This window comes from Lipotes vexillifer, unplaced genomic scaffold (assembly GCF_000442215.2).
Source record: "Lipotes vexillifer unplaced genomic scaffold, Lipotes_vexillifer_v1.1 scaffold743, whole genome shotgun sequence".
Taxonomy (NCBI): Eukaryota; Metazoa; Chordata; class Mammalia; order Artiodactyla; family Lipotidae; genus Lipotes; species Lipotes vexillifer.
In genome coordinates, this window is record NW_006779070.1 from 1,131,453 (window position 1) to 1,153,932 (window position 22,480).

A 22,480-nucleotide genomic window follows, 5' to 3' on the forward strand; every position below is an offset into this window, starting at 1 on the left:
TGTGCTTGCGGCCAAGTGCAGAGAAGGCATGGTGGGCACCCCAGGACCGGAGCACAGAGGGGAGGTGCAATTTGAACAAGGACGTCGGCAGGAAGTCTCACCTTTCACCTGTGTCTGCAGCTGGGGGTTTATTTCTAAGATCTTCTGATAACACTCTCTAGACTGGAAGAAAGAAACAAGGTCTTGAAGAGTGGTTAGGGGGGATCAGTGATTATAAGAAAGGCACAGGGTATCATTATCTCCTCCCAGCCTCCCCCGCTACCCGCGTCGGAGGCGGGCATGGGGAATGCAGCATGCATTTGACATTTTGTTTAGGCTTCTTTGGTTCTGTGGGGCAACAGGTATTATTTCAAATTTTATTTTAAAAAATAGTGTTGTCAGATACTGCCTGTGATGGAAAATATCCAGTCCTAAATTCTCGTGGCGCATGTCTGGCTGGGATAAATGCAAAATTCAGATATGATATTTGCACTGAGAAAGAACAGGAGGCTACCTGTCAGATATGCTCACAGGGAATAAGGAAATAAATGAAGCTAGAAACACTGTTGACAGAGACTTGGGAGCAGGAAGCAAGAACTGCCTATTTAAACGTACAGGCTGCAAAGAGCTGGTAAGGGGTCTGTTCACTGGCCATGGAAGAGTCAACTAGAACACTTGAGCGTGAGAGGCTCACTGAGGACACTGTTAGATAGAAAGTTTCTGGAAAAGAAAGATTCTTGTTAATGGGGCATGATGATGGGTTTAGGGCAGTACAGTCCTCAGGGCTATCAATGCAACCAGTCACTGAAAGAAAAGGCTCAGAAAAAAACCCAAAAAACCCAAAAAACGAAAAACAAAGAAACATTCTGAGATATCTTAAAAGCTCAAGGCTCATCTAGAAGATTAGGATTAAGAAATGAACTGAAGAAAAAGCATCACATTAAAACAGAGAATAGTGTTGCAGGATATCAAACATGGTAACTGTAACAGACTGAATGTTTACGGCCCCCCAAAATTCAGATGTTGAAAACTAACCCCCAATGTGATGTATCTGGAGGTGGGGCCTTTGGGAGGTGATTAAGTCATGAGGGTAGAGCCCTCATGAGTTGATTAGTGCCCTATTAAAGAGACCCCAGAGAGCTCCCTCACCCCTGCTGGCTGTCTGTGAACTAGGAAGCAGGTCCTCACCAGACACTGAATTTGCCGGCAGCTTGATCTTGGGATTTCCTAGCCTCCAGAACTGGGAGAAATAAACCTTTGTTGTACAAACCACCCGATCTATGGTATTATGTTATAGCAGCCCAAAAGGTGTAAGAGAGTAACCCTGTATCCAACTTCTTTTTAGCCCTAGCTCTAATCTATCAGCAATTCTTGTTGGCTTCACTGTCAGTATATAAGCAGAACCCCAGCAACTTCTCACCACCTTCATCATCACCAACGTGGTCCAAGCCATCATCATCTCTCACTTGGATAATTTGTTGCAATACCCTTCTGACTGGTTCTCTCTTCTTTTCTTACAAGATATATTCTCAATGTCAAGATATATTCTCAATACAGCAGAGTGATCCTTTAAAACATGAGTCAGATCATTTCTCTCCTTTACTCAAAACCCTCTGATGGCTCCCAGCTCACTCAAACTAAAAGGCAACGTCCTTCCAAAAACCTGTAGGGCCCTAGGGGATCAGTCCCCCACGTATCCCCACCACCACCTGCTCACCTCATCTCCTCTCACTCCCCTCCTTGCTTGCTCCATTCTAGCTAGCCCTCTATCTGGACCACTCTTCCACTGTATAATATATCCACATGGCTTGCTCACTTCACTCCTTCCCTTCCTCCAGAGAAGCCCTCCCTGACCACTCTCTGTAAAACCAATCTCACCTTCACCACTTCCTGATTTAGTTTTCTCAGTAACACTTATTGCTACCTAACATACTACACATCTACTTATTTGGTTTCTATCTTGGGACAAGTCACCCCTACCACAAGAATGTGAGTTCCCTTAAGTCAAGGATTTTGTCTTGTTTGCTACTGTATTCCTGTTGCCTAGGACAGTGCTTGGAACATAGAAGCATGCATTAAATACGTGCTGAGTGAATTAATTAACTGAATGAATGAATAAGTAAGTGGAACTTGGTGGATGGGGGAGATTAATATTTTCCTTTTTACTTCTCTATTATTTGACCTTATTACCATAAGTCTGTATTACTTTTAGAATTAAAATCCAACAAAGAATAATTTTTTTAAATGTACAATGGGGGTAATTTCTTTTTAAAAATAATATATCTTGTAAATGGGAAGATATCTCATGTTCATGGACTGGAAGCCTTAATATTGTTAAGATGGCAATAATCCCCAGGTTGATCTACAGATTCAATGCAATCTCCATCAAAATTCCATCTGGCCGAGTAATATTCCATTGTATAAATAGACCACATCTTCTTTATCCATTCATCTGTCAATGGACATTTAGGTTGCTTCCATGTCTTGGCTATGGCAAACAGTGCTGCAATGAACATTGGGGTGCATGTATCTTTTTGAATTAGAGTTTTCTCTGGATATATACCTAGGAGTGGGATTGCTGGATCATATGGTAGCTCTATTTTTAGTTTTTTTAAGGAGCCTCCATACTGTTGTCCACTTTACATCCAACAGTGTAGGACGGTTCCTTTTTTTCTCCACACCCTCTCCAGCATTTATTATTTATATTACTCAGCCATAACAAAGAATGAAATAATTCCATTTGTAGCAACATGGATGGACCTAGAGATTATCATACTAAGTGAAGTAAGCCAGACAGAGAAAGACAAATATCATATGATATTGCTTATATGTAGAATCTAAAAAAAATGATACAAATGAACTTATATATAAAACAGAAATAGATCCAAAGACACAGAAAACAAACTTATGGTTACCAAAGGGGAAAGGGGGAAGAGGGATACATTAGGAGTTTGGGATTAACATACACTCACTACAATATATAAAATGGATAACCAACAAGGATCTACTGTATAGCACAGGGAACTACTCAATATTTTGTAACAACCTATAAGGGAAAAGAATCTGAAAAAATAGGTATATATATATATATATATATATATATATATGTATGTATAACTGAATCACTTAACTGTACACCTGAAACTGACACAACATTGTAAATCGACTATACTTCAATTAAAAAAAATTCCACCTGGCTTCTTTGCAGAAATTGACAAAGCAGATCCTGAAATCTGTATGGTAATTCCAGTAACCCAGAAGAGCTAAAACAATCTTGAAAAACCAGAACAAAGTTAGAAGACTCACACTTCCCAATTTCAAAATTTACTACAAAGCTGTAAGAATCAAGACAATGTGGCATAGGTATAAGAGTAGGCGTAAACAAATGGAATAAAATTGAGAGTCCAGAAATAAACCTATGCGTTTATGATCAATTGATCTTTGAAAAGGGTGCCAAAATCATTCAGTGGGAGACAAGACAGTCTTCTCAACAAATGGTGCTGGGACAACTGGATATCCACATGCAAAAGAATGAAGCTGGATCCCTTCCTCACACTATATACAAAAATTAACTCAAAGTGGATCAGAGATCTAAATGAAAGAGCTAAAGCCATAAAACTCTTAAATCTTGGATTAGGCAATGGTTTCTTAGATTTGATATCAAAAGCATAAGCGACCAAAGAAAAAAATAGGTAATTTAGACTTCATCAAAATTAAAAACTTTTCTGCTATGATGTGAAAAGACAACACAGAGAATGGCAGAGAATGGGAGAAAATATTTTCAAATCATTTATTTGATAAGGGACTTGTATCCAGAATTTATATTGAATATTATATTACTATATATAATATTTATATTACTTTATATTGAATATTTATATAAAATATTCAATTTATATTACATTGAATATATTTATACTCAATATAAAAAGGCAAATAACCTAATGAACAAATGGACAAAGGATCTGAAGAGACATTTCTCCAAAGATACACAAATGGCCAATAAGCACATGAAAAGATGCTCAACATTATTATCCATCAGAGAAATACAAGTCAAAATTATGAAATACCACTTCATACTCATCAGGATGGGTATAATAGAAAAGAAAAATAAATAACCAGTATTGTTCACGATGTGGAGAAACTGGAACCATACACTACTGACAGGAATGTCAAATGGAGCAGCCACTTTGGAAAACAAGATGGCAGCTCTTCCAAAGGTTAAACATAGAGTTATCACGACTCAGCAGTTCCACTCCTAGGTGTATAGCCAAGTGGACTGTAAACATGTGTCCACACAAAAACTTGTACATGGATGTTCATAATAACCAAAAGTGGAAACAACCTGAATGTTCATCAACTGACAAATGGATAAATAACATGTGGTATATCCATACAATAGAATATTGTTCAGCAATAAAAAAACAATGAAGTACTGTACATACTACAACAGGGATGAAACTTGCAAACACTATGCTAAGTGAATGAAGCCAGTCACTAAAGACCACATATTGTATAATTCTATTTATATGAATGGTCTAGAAGAGGCGAATATATAGAGACAGAAGTAGATCAGTAGTTGTCTAGGGTTGAGGGCGGGGTGGAGGGGGGGGAGTGACTGCTAATGGGTATAGGTGTTTTTGATGAAATGACAAAAATGTTCTAAAGTTGATTGTGGTGATGGTTGTGCAACTCTGTGAATACACTAAAAACCACTGAATTGTATACTTTCCATAGGGGAATTGTTTGATATGTGAACTATATCTCAATAAAGCTGCTATTAACAATATCCAATATCTTAGTGTGTATATCTCTCTGCATGGTTACTTTCAGGTGATGAGATTACAAATGAAATTTGTTTTTTCATCTTTTGGCTCAGGTCTTTTCTCTCCAGAGACGCTCGTCCCGGGACTGGACGGACACTGGTAGAAGATACTGCAGAAGAGATTCCTACAGCAGGTGGGGCTGTTATCAGATGACACTCAACATCCTTCCCAGCTCTGAGATCTTAAGATCTACCCTGGAAAATACTAAGAAGCGGATTAATATCTCATCAACTTGGGGGAATGTGGTTCTTCTCTGAGACAATCTGAAGCACTGCTCCGAGATCAAACATGCCACTTAAGGTTCCTCTAGCACTTACCACACTGTAGTTCTTTAGGGCCAGGTGGGCTTTTCCCATGTGGAAATATGCTTTTGTGCATTTTTCATCACACTGCATAAAAGAGAATCACTGATCAGATGTTTTGGAAGGTTTGAGGTTATCAGCCCCTCCCCCAACTGCCCAGCTAATAGGGTTAGGGCAGTGCTTTGATTCTCAGGACAGCCACCAGAGTTGACAATTAAGACTTTTCTGTGCCTCTGTAACCAAACTAATTGATGCCTGCAAGGAGCCTGGATGCACAAGTAAGCTCTCTATTAAATTAATTCACGATACTTGCCAGTTTTCATTTCCATATAATGAGACAACCAGGAAACAAACCAGAAACCCTTAGTTTAGAAGAGCTCTTGACCTTGGCTGAACATTAGAATCACCCAGGTGCTTGTAAAAATCCTGATGGCCCAGCTGAAACTCACATCAATTAAATTATACTAGTGGGTAGGACTGAGGCATCAATAATTTTTTAAACTCTCCAGGTGATATAAACGTGCAACCAAGTTTGAGAACCACTGGTTTATTAAAAGGTAGGAAAATTTACACTGGGTAAACAGCTGAGGTTACTATTATATATTTAAGTTCCTTCCTTGAAATAAACCACGACATATATACTAAGAACTTGCATTCCTATCACTTACGATCAGGAGGGATGCCCCCTTCAAAACTTATGAAACTTATGGCTGAAACGATACCGCTTGCACAGGGGGCCCTGCACCTGCCTGCTTCGAATTATTATAACTCCAGAGGGAATGATGTGGCACAAAGACATAAACTATAATTTAAAGCATCCAGTTAATTCACTGAATCCCTTTTATGTGCCAGGCATTGTGCCTGGTTGGATGCCATCAGGGGTATAGATGTAAAGAGGTTAAGGGTCCAAGCTCAGGCGTCTAGAAAGTCCTGGGTGAAGCCCTGTCTGCCTCTCACCAGAAGTGGCACGCTGGCCAGGCCACCCAGCTTTTCTGAGGCTCATTTTCTTCATCTGCAAAGTAGAGATCATAATAGTGTCTCTCTTGGGCTATTGTGAAGAGGGAATGTGTGTAAACACTGTGGTACCGGGTAATAGAGGATAGCTGCTGTTGTTGCAGTTTCAGCAAAAGCAATCCATTTCAGGGCAAAAAGGAAAATTTAAAGAAAAGATAAAGAATAACAGAAGGGGTAACAATAATTGTTATATTTGGAGAGGCCTTTATAGATGCATTTTCGTGAATATTGTTTCCTGATTCCTTGCTAAGTGAATGACAGTAATAATATTAGTGCATTGTTGTTCAGTCCTGACCATATGGTTCATATGAATTATCTCACGTAAACTTTATAACAACTCTATGAAGTAGAGATAATTATTAACCCCATTTCACATATGAGGAAACTAGGGGTTGGAGAGGTTCAAGGTCACATAGATAATTAAGTGGAAGAGCTGGGATTAAAATCTAGCCATTTGACTCCAGGACCCAAAGGCTTAAAAATTACACCAGATCTCCTTTAGAAAAGTGCTACAGCAGTTGAGTAGAAGGAAATCCACTCTGAGGACATATAGTCTAACAAAGACATACTGTGTTTCAGAGGATGCAAAGACAATCACATGGAAACCTGCGGGGTGGGGGCAGCTGAAATACAGACGTGAGAGCCATTGGCAAGAGTGACAGTTGACAGAGGAGACGAGAGCTTTGAGGGAGAAACTGTAGGAGGAAGAAAGGCAGGGAGCTGTGGAGTGAACCCTGGAGAACTCACAGAGGTTGGAACTGAGGAAGCAGGAAGGGAACTGTCAAAGGGAACAGAAACTCCGGCACCGCAGCTCACAGAAGCCACCTGTTCACAGCACCTTCACCGGCAGGGCGGCAGGGTTCCAACAGGGGAAAAGGAGCCCCAGATCGCGTCCACGACCCACTGTACCATCGCGAGGGGTGCATCGTGACCACATTTCCTCAGACACTAACACAAAGGGCCACTAATGGATTTCCTCACTAATAGGCCCTTTCTCCTTCGATGAGGTACCAACCCTCACCAGGATTCTCTCACTTGAACCCCAGGTCCCCTCAAAAGGAATCCTGCCTTCAGAGGAAGATGCAGTTTATTGGGCAGGAAGAGTTCTGCCAAGAAAGAAATGATTCTGATCCTAATTAAAACCAGCTTCGCTGCCTTATCTTCCCTGACTAGGAAGATCAGTCTTGAAATGTCATCACATGGGCTTGTCTCTGCCAATTCACAAGTGTCAAAAATATTAAACCGGCATGAAAGTACTAATACTACGAATAATGGAGTGCCGCTGACATTCGACTGCTCATATTTAAAAGGAGTGAAGCTTTTTCTTTTAATTCACAGCTTCCACGTAGAGCCAATGATTGTTAGTTTTTAGAATTCCGTATACATTTTTCTCCCATCCCTCCAAGTGTTTACCCAGTCGTCTTCAACGGGAGCCTTGCTGGGCATTTAACAAGGCTGGCTGCTGGGTGTCAGCATTTTTTAACGTCAGCTGTGCTGGGCCTGCTTTGCCTCAGTTTCACCGTTAATAACATCGTGCTTCAGTGAACATTTGGGAATGGGCCAGTGTGTCGTCCTGAATCAGCACGAGGCTGTGACTACCTCTTTGGTCCTTTTCAGATCAGAAAAGATGCTCCTGGAAGCCTCACAAGGAGATCTTGTTTCTGCCACAGAAGGAATGAAAGCCACACCCAGGGATGATGGGGTTTCCTAGATTCTGTGGAGAAGCTGTTTATAGTCAACAATTCAGGGCACCAGCCTACAGTTAGGCCAATGTTAGCTATGTGATCCCACACAGTTTACTTAGTTAATCTCTGAGGCTCTGTTTCCTTGTCAGAAAGATGAGGATAACTGTGGTATTGACCAGAACAGAAAAGAAGGCTGTGAGGCTCCAATGAGACAGCTCACGGCCAGCGCGCAGCAAACGGCAGCTTTTGCTGTGATTGCTGAAACACCAGAGGAAAATGCCCTTGCCTCTTTCTTCTCTTACAGATGATAGAAGAAAAAAGTCATGATCATATAAGGTGACAAAGCAGGCTAATGGATCTCCACTGGAGCTGTGGAGAACCTAATGGCACCAGTTTGGGGCAGCTCTCATCACTTAAAGACTGTCACGATGCAATGGAACAAGGTGTCCCCCACACCGTATCTCCTAGGGGGTAAAGAAATCAGGCACTCCAGATATCCATTTTGGTGGGATGCTCGTGTTTTATAAACCATTGTTAGTAAAGGTGAGCTTCGAATTCCCCTGTTTTCTTGCTTACCCTTTCAATAAAAAGTAAGGAAGCAGGTGTGGCCAATGTGCTGCTGTTGCGATGTGCTCTTGTCTGGGGGCCACGCGCATTAAGCTGGGGTAGGCAGTGCTGGACCAGGGGAATCTATGCCATAGGATAAACCTGGCACGTTCTCCCGGCACTTCAATTTTACTTGATTATAAATTATTTAAAATAACATGGCTATATTAAGACAAATAGATAACATTTTATGGCATGCAATGCAAAATTTGCAAGGATTTTTAAGATGAAACATGTGTCTAAAAAGAAATTTCATGCTCTCTGCTTCTAGACCCTCCAGGGGCTCATGTTTATTCTGTTAGCACTTCAGCAAGGAAGGCTGAGAAGCACTGTTTTTGGTTATTTAGTTAAGCCCCTGTGACAGAGTAACTTGGGGGAATGTGGATTAAGGGTTATTTAAATATTTAGTCACCTGAAATAATGTTCCTATGAAGTGATCATGACATTTCTCTTTTAAAACCCTTCTAATATTTCTACCAACAGTCCTTCCTTCTCTCCACCTTTGATTATCTATTCTGTCAGGTTTCAGAGGAAATACCATGCACAGTATTAGGCTATCAGCCTGAGGCCTGACTAGTATCCAAGCTGAACGCCAGGAACTCTTTCTTCTGATTATTCCTCTACAAAGAGGGGGTGCTATGATACATTTCCAAATTATCAGAGCCGGAGAGGAAAAGCACGAACTGATGAGGAAGAATGGCAATTGTGGAAACCAGCCCCCGAGGTCAGCTCTGGAAAGAGAAGGAGGCGTCTCCACTACCATGTGGAGCAAAGCACCTGATAACGCAACAGTGAAGGGTGAGCCATTGCGATAAACCCCTGAAAAACCAGTATTAACAGCAGCTTCTCCAGAGTACTTCCCACGGGCAAGGCACCGCGTGCATTATCATAACCCTCATGACAATTCTATTTGTTCCCATTTTACAGATGAGGAAACTGAGACTCTGACTGCAGAGCCTACACCCTTTCCTGCCATGATACACTGGCAGCTCCCCTCTATTCACTTCAGGACTGAGACATCTGGCCCCAGCAAGCCCAGCTCCATCATGTGGAAGAGGAAACAATCTTCTTACCTTTAGAGCCCAGTCACAATCCACCAGTGCCTTCCGGTAGTCCCCAAGTTTGATATAAGCCTGTAAGGACACAAACAGCTGCTATTCATACACAGCTCTGTAGCCGGCAGTCTTCCGTCAACACAGAAAGAGTAGTCGGGCAGGAGAGTGGTGATGAGAAGTTACTCGTCCCTACCTGTACCAGTCAGGGTCCCAGCAGGAAACAGATGGCACTCACACAGGGTAACCAGGGAGAGTTTAATAAAGGGACTATTCACAGGGTGAGGGCAGGGTGGAGGGAGACCAGCAGCGGATAGCCATCACCGCTGCCAGACCTGAAGAGGCAGAGGGAGGAGCAATGAACAAAACGGGAGAGGGTCGCTTTGTGAAGAGCACTGCTCAACAGGAGCTGAGGCCTCTAGTAGAGCAGAAGCTGGGAGAATAAAGCCGCAGTTCACTTTCCTCCTTCCTTCTCATCTCGTTGGCTGAACCCAAATGGCAGTTAGAAAGCTGGGAAGCCAAGAGGGCAGTCCACAGAGGTCAATCCCCCAGGGAACACAGCAGGGCAGAGAAGGATCTGGAGGGGCAAACAGACAGTACCCAGCACACTGACCACCCCTACAAAGGAAGAGCTAGCTTCTGGAGGCTACCCTGCTGTGAATGTTCCAGAAGGAAACCAGATGAGAAAGGGAATCAAAGAGACAGGTAATAATAAGTGTTGGTGAGAATGCAGGAAATCAGAACACTCATACGCTGCTGGTGGGAATGTAAAATGGTGCAGCAATTTGGAAAGACAGTCTGACATTTCCTGAAAAGGTAAAACACAGAGGTACCATAGGATCCAGGAATTTCACTCCTGGGTAGATAGCCAAGAGGACTATAAACATATGTCCACGCAAAACGCTGCACACCAGTGTTTACAGCAGAATTATTTACAAGAGCCAAAAAGCAGAAATGACTCAAATGTCCATCAATTTTTGAATGGATAGACAAAATGTGGTAGATCCAGGCAATGAAATATTATTTGGCAATAAACAGGAATGAAGTGCTGATGCATCTACAACATGGATGGACCCTGGAAACACTGTTAAGTGGAAGAAGCCAGACACATAAGGATAAATATTATATGATGTCATTTATATGAAAAGTCCTGAATAGGCAGATGTATAGAGACAGAAAGTAGATTAGTGGTGGCCTAGGGCTGGGGTGGGGGAGGGGGGGAGGACTGGGGAGTGACTGCTTAAAGGGTACGGGCTTCTCTGGGGGATGATGAAACTGTTCTAAAATTGGCTGTGGAGAGGGGTGCACAACCCTGTGAATACACCAAAAACCACTGAATTGTACATTTTCAATGGGTAATTGTAGGTTGTATCAATTGTATCTCAATAATGCTGTTATGGAAATACGCTTAAGAAAAAGTTCCCCTTCTTTCCTCATGAGTGCAGCAAGAAGGAAGAGAAACAGGAAATGAGCTGACATTTAAGAGTCAGACCACCCCAGGAGCCCTCGGTTTCAAATGCCTTGGGGCTCTCTTCTGGGATCTCCTAGAATTGGGGGAAATCTTGAAAATCAAGAATTAACTCAGAATTCTGTGATCCACTCAAACTAAACCGAATTAAGAATCTAGTTCATTTATAGTTTCAAAGAGGTGTGATCTATAAACAAATGGAAGTCATTTAACAGCAAGCACCATGGCTACTATACCCTCTGTATTTAATTACTGGACATGAAAGGTGCTTAATAAATTCTCATCAAGTTGCACAAAGTAGACTTTAAGGGCTCTTCTTTTGGAAAGTTCCCTAAGAAGCAGCAATGATCACCCTGTTGGAAGAAAGGAAAACCAGGCACCAGGGTCCCATCGGTCACCAATAATAGACCCAATACTCCATGGAGGTTTGCCCATGATTAAAACTGTACCAGGGCACTGTGACATTCTGAACAATAAATCTGATGAGATATTTACATGGACAGGCCAAATATGAGGTTACTGTTATAATTCATGAGAAATCTAAGCATTCAACCAAAGTGAGGAGTGAGCAGGCAATAGCCAGCTAATGGGATTTCTGCTGGGCAGCTCTTCGCACCAATAGATAGGAAGCTGCTATGCAGTGCTTTCATTAAGGGGGCTTCAGTACTAATTGAAGACAACGCCTCTTTGAGCCCTCTGTTCTGTAAAGCACCACCCTTTCCTCCCGGTGTGGGGTTTCATTAGAAAGTCAGAGCATGTGAGGAAGAAACTAACATCCTTCTAGACAACATAGTCATAATTTCAATTTCAGGACACTGTTATTCGGGATACAGACTCTGAAAAATTCTATATGGGCTTCAACAATTTCTCTACAGAGCCTTTCACTTTTCTTTCTTTTTCTTTTTTTAAAGCTTGGACCCAACACCCTATAAATTCCCTGTTCTCTTTTGTTTTTCCACATTTTAAAAAGAATGACTTTTCCAAATGGCAATTAAACTCCTGATTTATCTAAATTACACCAGCAATTTATTGATCATAACATTAGCTCCAGGAGAAAAACACAGCGATGAAAGGGTAGGTTTTCTCTCCAGCAAGCAGTGACTCTCAATTCACAGGGTCTTTAATAAGTGTTTTCTAACACTGCGTGCAAACAGGGAGGCATTTTAAAAATAGTCAACGGTTCAAATGATTCTTAACACCAGGCAACACATTTTGCATTTATTTGTCTCTGAATAAGCTTTCTCTTTGGGAAAAGTGGGAGGAATTGCCTTCCCAAAGCTTTTCATTGCATTTACTTATTTTTATCCACAGTCATTCTTAATGTGATTCTCCAGAACTAATCAAAGTGCTGCTTAAACTTGAGTACAGTAAAAATGTAACTAATTTAGATGAATCAGGGTATAGACCATCTGAATTAGTATAAGTCTGAATTACATAACATTTTAAAGGCAATTCAATTTTACAGCTTTCAAATAACTTCAGAGTAATAAGACTGAATAAGCATCAGTAGGTAAATGTTCTGGAGACCAAATTTGGTGATAAATAAAAAGGAACTATGATTATTCTATTAATTGTTTGCATTTAAATGTTTCTTTGATGTGTCAACAGAAACGCCATTCCCTTAAATGGACTTATTGTGCCTCCACCCAGTGTTATGTAACTTAACAAGGATTTATTGAACATCTGTTATAAGTAAAGCATTAGGGGGAAAAGTATATGGCAGTTTTTACCTTCAAAAAGTTTATAATCTTGTTAGGGGGATAAGAAGTACATGGCAAAATCAACCTCTGGCCATTTTGTTTACTGATTCTCTTCTTTATTACAATTTTTCTCCACAGATGGGGCTAGGTAAATGACACCTCAACTCGAGTCCGATTTATCCAAACTGCTGAACTAATGAGCTTATGTTGTGCTTGGATTTATTTATCATTAAATCACTGTCACTGCCCAGACTTTCTGGACTGCTAACGTCCTGTTTCTTGCACTCTTCCTCAACATACCACAGCAGGATCTTCTTAATCTTGAGTTATAGAAATTGGAGCTGATGAATCTCTCCCTCTTGTAAATGACATGGCGTCAAGTTCATCTCACCCAGGTCCTGCTGACATATCCTGATCATTGGATAATCATGTCCACGAATCTGCCAATTTTTCAGGCCTGAGCAGCAGAGAGCTCTTCCATACACAAACTCAAGTACTTTTCAAAGATAAGGTCACAGATGACATTTTTGTTTCAACTGAGAACTATTAATTTTGCCCTTCATTAAGTAGTACATAATAAACATCTGGGTGATGGTTTTTACCTGGTGTTTCAGGAATCTGAGCTCATCTGTGATATAAAACGGAGGTATGAGGGATTTCAGAAACTCAAAATTTCTGAGAAATTGGCTCTAGGCCCATTAGCTCTCCAGTATACCCCAGTCACAGAAGCTTAATCAAGGAGGGATTGATACGATGGGTAAGAAATTAACAGGAGAGTAGCCCATAGGAGTGTAGACTGGCATCAAAAAAAGAAGCTGAACAACTTCAGTGGTGGCAGAATTCCAAGGTCTCATAGACTGTCTCATTCCACTAGATTTCTTGTCTATACATGAGGGAAAGTGCCTGGGTACCATCAGTGATGTGCTGGAGCTGACTTCTACTACGGAGAGAACTGATTATGTGTAGCTGTTCCCAAGCTCTCCTTCAATGATTCCAAGTTGGTAGCTTGAAATTGAACCAGTGTAAGTATCTACACCATGGAAATTGGCAAATGCTCCATACAAATCAGCCCCCACCCCCAACCCAACCAGAGCCAGCCGTTACCCAGTTTGGAGCACAACCCTGGCGCCATCTGGTCTCATCTTTCTCTGCTTTCACAAGGTTAGTGGCTACTGTTCCCTGAGGAAAGCCCGTGGACACATCCTTGGATCACTCACCTGGGCTCGGTTGGTGTACAGTACTTTCATGTCCTTCAGCTTCTCCAAACCCTCACTGTAGCACAGGATGGCTGTTTCATAATCACCTTTGACAAATGCTTCATTCCCCTTTTCTTTTAGGGCTGTGAGAATAGAAGTTATACAGGTGAGCTCTCCCCACACACTGGAAAATTCTTTCAGACTTCATTGCCCTGATTTTCCAACTCTACTTTGAAGGTCAGAGCTTCCATGCATCCAAAGGGGGCCTGTCACTTACTTCTCTCTGATAATCCCAGGTTGGTTTCTGTTCTCTCAATCTACCCGAAGTCTTCTAAGAAGCTTCCCAGAAAAAGTAAATGTTTCTGCCTCAAGGCTCAGAACACCCCAGGCTTGCCACAAAGAGCAAGTCTACACATTCAAACGTCTCATAAAGAGATTCAAACATCTCATAAAGAGATTCAAACAACTAATTTCCTAGCAAATATGGAATCGTTCAGATCTGCAGCACACATACCACTGAGTGGTATAAAATAAGTGCTGAAAGCATTCTTCTGTCATGTGTATCTTCCTCACCACACACACAACCCCAGTTCTTTCTTTTCCTTTATCTCCCCTCTCCCTTCTCCCAGCTTTGTTTGCTTGTTTCATTTTTCTTTTTCATTTCTTCATCTGTGCCTCAGGCTAGACAGTAGTACCTCACTCCCGTCCCTCCCTACTTTCCAAGCATCACTTAGTGCTGCTAAATCCATCCATGTGCTTCAGAAAGGTCTGACTGTGGAGGCTGACTCAGGGCTGTGTCTGACTCCCTGCTTGCTGCTGTGGAAACAGGAAACAGACTAGTTTCTGCCGGGCCAGGTCCCACTGCCTCAGGCCCATCATGAACCCACCCACTGGGAATCTTGATGTCCTCAAACATTAGCATAGAGACTTCCTTGCTCTTTCTAGCACAAATCACCCTGGCTATTGAAGTGAAAAGACTGACAATTACCATCTGCTAAGACTTTGTTTTCCCTTCTTCTTTTGGCACGTTCTTTTGCATCCTTTTCCACAGATGCCAAGAAGTCCTCTGACAACAGCGTAATTTCAAATATTAAAAAGAAAAATCCAAATACTATAATCAGTTCTTTAGCTCAAATTCAGAAAAAAGCTACTTTAGAGTTTTAGAGCCACACTTTTCATGCATTCACATGTAGGCACATGTACGCGCGCGCGCACACACACACACACACACACACACACACAGATTTGGAGACAACTAAAATGACATTTTCTTAATTTGACAGTAAATGGTAATCTGTGTGATGTACTATTATACATGGTGACTATGTCTGTGCTTCAAATTTGAATTATGCCTTTTAAAAGAGTTTTTCTTTGAAGACAGACTTTTTTGTTCCACTTAGCATAATGAGCTTCTGAGCTGAGCAACTGAGAAACTCTCTGGATCCCTTTAAGCAGCTAACAGTAAATTGGATGAAACAGAATAACTGAATTCAGTTTAGAAAAAAGACTGGCCAGGAGAAGGTAGGAAAAACCCTCTGAGTACTGTCCCCTCTGACTACTAGTAACAGAATTGAATGATCAGTAGGTTTTTGTTCATGGGTTGTTTGTAAGCCCAGAGGCTATAATTTAAGGGTCTGGAAGCTACAATCAGTAAACACTGATCCTAAAGGAATAATACACATTGGAAAGAGAGATGTTGTCCTTACCTGTGTTTATTTCATCTGTATTCTGCAGGGCACAGGTTATCATAAAAACAAAGACACAAATTTCAAAAACCACTCCCTCATTTATACATATACAAAGCAAGAAGGCAGATCAATTACAAGTGGGGAGTAGGATCATTTCCTTTAACCATCGATACTGAAAGACTCAAAATTCAGGGGGCTTGCTGTAAATCAGGAGATCTAGTTATGGGCACAATTGTTATGGGCACAATTGTTATGGGGCTACATCTGCAGAAACAAGGGCGAGCAGGTCAAGGGACCGCCGCTGTAGCTGTATGAGTTGGAAATATGAGTTAGTAGAATATTAGATAACTCCACCATAGGGAAAGGGCACCTTTGTGGGACCTTGCGGAGGACTGATCATGGTCTTGTTCACGGTGGTCCTGCACTCGTCCTCCTCTTGGTCTTCCTCTGTAAACTTCAGTCTCTTTTCTGTCTCGAGAACAGCTTTCTCTTGTACGACTGGGTCATCAGAATTCATCTCCTGAATTAAATTGGCTAGAGGAGAAATCAGAGGTGAATCATTCAAGCAAGGTCTTCAAAAAGAAAGACTCCATTCACTTAAAAGGTGGTGTAGAAAATTTCATGGGGAAGGACTTTTATTGTTCCAGCTTTACCGAGATATAATTGACACATGACATTCTGTAAGTTTAAGGTGTACAACATGGTGATTTGATACACGTATACAACTGAGAAATGATTCCCACACCAAGGTTAGTTAACACACCCATATTGTCATATAATTTCATTTTTTTGTGTGTGGTGAGCACATTTGAGATCTACTCTCTCAGCAACTTTAAAGTGTATAGTACAGTACTGTTAACGATAGTCACCATGCTGTATATCAGATCCCCAGAACCTATTCACCTACTAGAGAATTTGTGTATATGTGTGTATTTAAACATCTTAAATAAATGGATTTTACAAAATGTGCATTCTTTTGCAACCTAGTTTTTTCTCCTAATATGCTTTAGAGATTTGCTCTTGATACTAATGGTTGCAGTTGATTTATTTTAATCACTGTATATACCATAGGTAATCCATTCTCTTATTGATGGACATCCAGGTGTTTTTAAATTTTTCGCTAGTGAATAAATGACGAATCGAATATCTGTGTACATATTTCCCCATGCACACATGTGACATATTTCTCAGGTTACGGCTGTATCAAGGTTTATTCCTATAAGCAGTGACAAGAGTTCCCATGCCTCCACATCCTAGTTAACGCTTATTGTCAAACTTTTAAGTTGTTGCCACTATAATGCATTTATCTCCTCAATGTTTTCATTTGCATTTTCCTGAACATGATTGGGATCGAGCATCTTTTCATTGGTTTGTAGGCCATTTGGATTTCCTTTTATGTCAACTGCCTGCTCCTATCCTTGGCCGATTTTCTATAGGGTTGTTTGTCTTTTTCTTATTATGATTACTTTATATATTCTGGACTGATATTTGTGAACATCTCCTTGTGTATGGTTTGTCTTTTTATGTTTTTATGGAAGCTTTTGTTGAAGAAATTTTCTATGTGTTAAATGTACCAATATTTCCCATTATGCTTTATGCCTTTTGTGTATATTAGGTTTACAAATATACTCATATGTCTTCTGTATGTTTTAACGTTCTGTTTTTCTCATTAGGGTATTTAATCCACCTGGAGCTGACTTTTTTTTTTTTTTTTTTTTTTTGCCACACCGCCTGGCATGGGGGGATCTTAATTCCCAGACCAGGGATTGCAACCGTGCCCCCTGCAGTGGAAGCGCAGTCTTAACCACTGGACCACCAGCGAAGTCTGCTGGAGCTGACTTTGCATAGGGCACGAGCACCATTTGTTGAAGAGCTCCTGCCTTCCCACCGATGTGTTGTGCCATCCCTGTTACATGCGTGAACCTGCTCTAGGCTCTTTGTTCCATTCTACTGGATGACATCTTTTTCAGCACCAAACCTTCCATGCATAATTACTACAGCTTTATAATGAGTCTTGAACATCTGATAGGGAGATCCCACCTTCTTATTTTCCTGCAAAATTTTCTGGATTAATTCTTGGCCCTTTGCTCTTCTGTGTGAACTCGGGAATCAGCTTGTTGAACTCTAAACAAAACATTTTTGGGATTTTGATCTAAATTGTGTTGAACGTAGAGAATAATTTGAGAAGAACAGATTTCCTTACCAAATGTGTCTTCCCATCCATGATAAAATATGTCTCCACTTATTTAGATATTTTAGGTCTTTTAATTAAAATTTTTATTCACTAAACTCTGAACTTTAGTCTAATTTCATTAATCTCTCTGTAATATCCTTTTTCCATTCCAGGATACCATCTAGGATATCACATTACATTTAGTCATGTCTCCTTATAATTCTCTGAGCCATGACAATTTCTCAGACCTTCCTTGTTTTCCTTGACAGTCTCGAGAATTACTGGTCAGGTATTTTTTGTAGAATAGTTTTCAGTTTGGGTTTACCTGATGTTACTGTCACAGTCAGACTGAGGTTCTCAAGATTTTGGGAGGAAGACCATAGCACATATGAAGGGTACACGCTATCAATATGATTTATCATGCTGTTAACTTTGACCACCTAAGGAAGAGTATGTCAGCTTTTTCTATCTTAAAGTTACCTTTCCCCCTCTTTTCCTGTACTGTACTCTTTGGAAGCAAGTCAGTAAATGTATCTCACTTTCAGGGGTGGAGAGTTATGCTCTACCTTCTAGAGGCAGGAATATCTACACAAATTGTTTGAAATTCTTCTGTATGGGAGATTTGCCTTACATATTTATTTACTTATTTATGTATTCATCATTTATTTATATCCATATAGACTCATGGATATTTATTTTATACTTTGGGCTATAATCCAATACTGTTTGCTTTCTTGCTCAAATTGTTCTAGTTTTGACCACTGGGAGCTCTTTCAATTAAATTTTATAACCTTCCCCATAAAGGTCTTGCATATATTTTGAGGGATTTATTTTGGTATTGTAAATGAAGTGTTGCTGGTATATAGGAAGTATATAAGAATGCAACTGAATTTTATACATTAATCTCGTATCCAAAAACCTTGCTCGATTTCCTTCTTTACTTTATTTATAGATCTTTTTGAATTTTTCTCTGTTGACTCTCTGCCCGAGCCCTCTTCTCTTTTTCTACACCTTTCCCAGGAATTCCTGTTCCCTCCTACGGCTCCAAATACCATGCAGATGCCAGTGCCTCCTAAGTTGACCTCTCCAGCCACTCTCTCTCTCTTAGGCTCAGACTCACAAAGCCAACTGCCTTCTGAACATCTTCACTGGGATGCCTTACTCATCTGCCTATCCTCTTTCTCCCCAGACTGTTCCTCCTTCAAATGCCCCTATCTCAGCAGATGGTCCAACCATCCACTTGTCATTCAATCAAGACTCTCAGGCTCATCCTTAAGCCTTTGTTCTCCCTCCACCTTCACAGCCATCAACACTAAAGCCTGTCAAGTAAGTTCTGAATTCTCTCTCCAATCTGTCTACTTGTGTCCATTCCAGCCACAGTCTCTTCTCCCTGGAGCACTTTAACAGCCTCCTAGCTGGCTCTCAGCACCTGTTTGCTTCTCCCCTCCAGTCCACCACTGCCAGAGTGACTTTTCTAAGGTGTAAATCTGACCATGTTTCTGCTCCGAGTAAACCCTCCAAAGGATTCCCATTGCTCTCAGGATAAACACGAATTCCTTACCGTGGCTTCCAAAGTCTTTCCTGATCTGGCCTTTCTGGACTCAGATGGGACCCTTCTCTCCTTGATCTAGTCACTCCAGCTATACTGAGCTTTTTAATCTTTCAGTTTCTCAAAAGTACCACACTTGCTCTTAACTTCCATCTTTCCTACATACTTTCTCCCCATTTAGAATACTCCCCTACCCTCTCCCCAGTGGCCAACTCCTACTCAGACTTCAGATTTGTGCTTAAATCTCAGCCTCTAGGGAAGCCTTTATTTGTGGGCTGAATTGTGCCCCTCTGCCCCAATTCATATGTTGGAGCCCTAATCCCCTCACTGTGACTGTATCTGGAGACAGGGCTTTTAAAGAGGTCATGAAGGATAAATGAGGTCATAAGGGTGGGGTCCTAAACCAATTGGATTGATGTCTGTATAAGAGGAGGAAGAGACGAGACACCAGGGATGTGCACACACAGAGAAAAGACCATGTGAGGACACAGTAAGAAGGGGGTTGTCTGCAAGCCAGAGAGAGAGGGCTCAGGAGAAACTAAACCTAACACCTTGATCTTGGACTTCTGATCTCCAGAACTGTGACAAAAATTAATTTCTGTTGCCTAAGCCCGCCAGTCTGTGATATTTTGTTACAGCAGCCCATCAGACAACTCCCTAATCTGAGTTAGAGTCTCTTGCATTTTACCAATCTCTCTTTGTAGCATACATCACCCTTGAAATTACTTGTTTTATATCTGTTTTCCCCACCAGACTGTAGGTACCATGAAGGGAAGTAATTCTTATTCATTGTTACTGTACTCTCCAGGGTCTAGCAATGCTCAGTACACAGCAAGAGCCCAAGAAATGAATATATAGAATCTATGCACATGTGGCTATATAAATTTAAATTACTTATAAACGAAATAGAGGAATTCACTTCTTTAGTAGCACTAGCCACATTTCAAACCCTCGATAGCCACTTGTGGTCACTGGTTACCACAGTGGACAGTGCAGATTATAGAACATTTCTATCATCACAGAAAGTTCTATCAGATGGCACTGATATAAATGATATGGAAATGAACTTGGGGTACGAATGAATGTTAGCCAGGTAAAGAAAGACCGGGAGGCAGAGGGAAGGACAAAGGCAGCAGGCAGAGGCTGAACGGTCAGGGGGTGTGTGGGGAACCGGAAGCAGTCTGTAGCTCAAGTGTGAGGTAGGGGGAGGCGAGAGGTAAGGCCAAGGTCACAGGAGGACTTAGGTCCTGATGAGAGCATGAAATTTATTGGGACTGCGAGGAGAATGCAAGCAGAGAAGTGGCTGGGTCAGATTTGCATTTTAGATACATTACCCTGTGGGGAGTATAAGCCTGGAGGCGGGGAGAAAAACAATCAGGGGGCTGTTGAAATCATCATCTGGATAAGAGAACCAGAACAAAGGGAGGTTGGAGAGGTGGGATGTGGAGGGAGAAGGCAAACCTGAGGGCTGATTAAATTAAGGGCTGAGAGGTGAGAGGAGGCCAATGTGACTTGTAAATCTGGGGACAGCAGTGCCACCAAGTGAGACTAGAACGAATGGGAGAGTAGGAGAAGCAGGTTTTATTTGGCACTGGGGGGGACAGACAAAGAGCCGATCAACTAACCTTCGGACATATTAAGTTCATGGTGCTTGAGGGATACAATGGGTGTGACAGTTGGCATAGAGGCTGAGGCTCAAAAAAAGTGGCTGATAGCAATTGAGATGTGGGGTCATCACAAGGGTGGTAGCTAAAACCACGTGCTTGGGCTAGATCACCTGACGAGAAAGGTGAGCAGTGGGCCAGGCCAGAACAACATTTGGGGGATGGGCCGAGGAGAAGCCCATGACAAACCCAAAGAACACCCTAAGGATGTACCATCTATGAAGTTGCCTGAACTATTTTTAAAACCATTTTATTCTTTGGATCCATATAGCCTGTGAGAAGCAGCAACTTCAAAATATTTCTATTTGATATGTAAGGTTTGTTTCACTGCTGGTTTTCTTGTCTCTATCCTCAAGCAAGCTCCCTGAAGTCTGAGCAGGGACTGAGTGCTTTGGAATCTCCTGTGTGTGATCTGTGTGGTCAGAGTATGTCCTTTGAGATCCCACCTGTCTAAGTTGGGGAAGGGTCTTCCTGCCTAGAGGAAGAGAGACAGGAGTATGACAACCAGCAGCCATCTATGTAATGTGATGGACCCTGAGGGAAAGCCTTCTGACTTTGCCTCTGCAGCTCAAAACCAGGAACGGCTCTCCCCTAAAACACGAGGGATTTCAGACTGATCAGTGGGGTTCCTGAGTGATCTTCTCCAAGGGAACAGTAGGCTCATTGGTGATGGGGAAATAGAAGCTCCTTTTGACCTGATTCTACACAGAAGGGGAGAAAATACAAGGAAGAGCTGTCAGCCTGAATTCAATCAGAATGTTAGCAGCTTCTCTGACACCAATTAACAGCCAAAAAATATTATCCCCAGGCTCCAATATTACTTGCTTCTCAATACCCCTTCTGTTTAATCTCAACAACATTTTTTTCCTTAAGAGTCATAAACCTGTCAGGCAACCCATGAACTAACTTAGAGTAATCATCTCTCTTTAACCACTCCACCTCCCTAAAGTAAAATTTAATTAGTATATGATTTACTGGTACTTACTGATTTCATCCACATTTTTAAGAAATTTCTGCAAGTCTTCCTCTTGATAGTCAGCCATTGTGAACCAGAATCCCTGAGGGAGGCAGCGTAAATGATGAAAATTAATAATAATAAAACTCTAAACAGAATTTGTCAGGCTGATTAGCCTTCTAAAACTAAGAGCCAGGTAATTATTTTTAAGATGGATTTGTGTTTATAAAAGTCATGAATAACAAGCAGGGTGATCTATTTCACTCTGACTGCTGTTAAGGCCAAGGGACCCTCAGTATGTGTGGCGACATTTCTGGAAAGCTGCCAGCCTCCCTCCAATGGGGAAAGTGCTCTGCAAAATGTCCCTACGAAGCCAACATCAGCTGCTGTGAGTCAGGGACCTGGCTTGAAGGTGGCCAGGTGGAGAGCAGTTGACAGGCCACCAGAGATGCAGGAGGACACTAACGCTTGACTTTGATCATGACAGGCTGGCCCAGCCAGAAGCTTTGGACCTGGCTGTGTGACAGGTAACCAAAAATGGGACAATTTACATCTAAATGTCCAAACTACTTAAAATATAAGCCTCTGGCTTATTTCTGAGGAGTGAAGAGAAGCTAAAATTG

The 22,480-nt window shown here is 41.5% G+C and overlaps 1 protein-coding gene across 1 annotated transcript in view; it reads right to left on the reverse strand.

Moving 5' to 3' along the window:
* Positions 1-21,945, reverse strand: part of TTC12 (tetratricopeptide repeat domain 12) — a 46,618-nt gene extending 24,673 nt beyond the window's left edge. Inside the window, exons 1-8 of the mRNA XM_007452214.1 lie at positions 21,888-21,945; positions 15,887-16,050; positions 15,535-15,556; positions 14,817-14,894; positions 13,850-13,971; positions 9,486-9,545; positions 5,123-5,194; positions 102-162 (exon numbers count right to left, since the gene is read on the reverse strand). Coding sequence (XP_007452276.1) covers positions 102-162; positions 5,123-5,194; positions 9,486-9,545; positions 13,850-13,971; positions 14,817-14,894; positions 15,535-15,556; positions 15,887-16,050; positions 21,888-21,945 — 637 coding nt within the window. The remainder of the gene's footprint in view (positions 1-101; positions 163-5,122; positions 5,195-9,485; positions 9,546-13,849; positions 13,972-14,816; positions 14,895-15,534; positions 15,557-15,886; positions 16,051-21,887) is intronic.
* Positions 21,946-22,480: the final 535 nt, after the last annotated feature.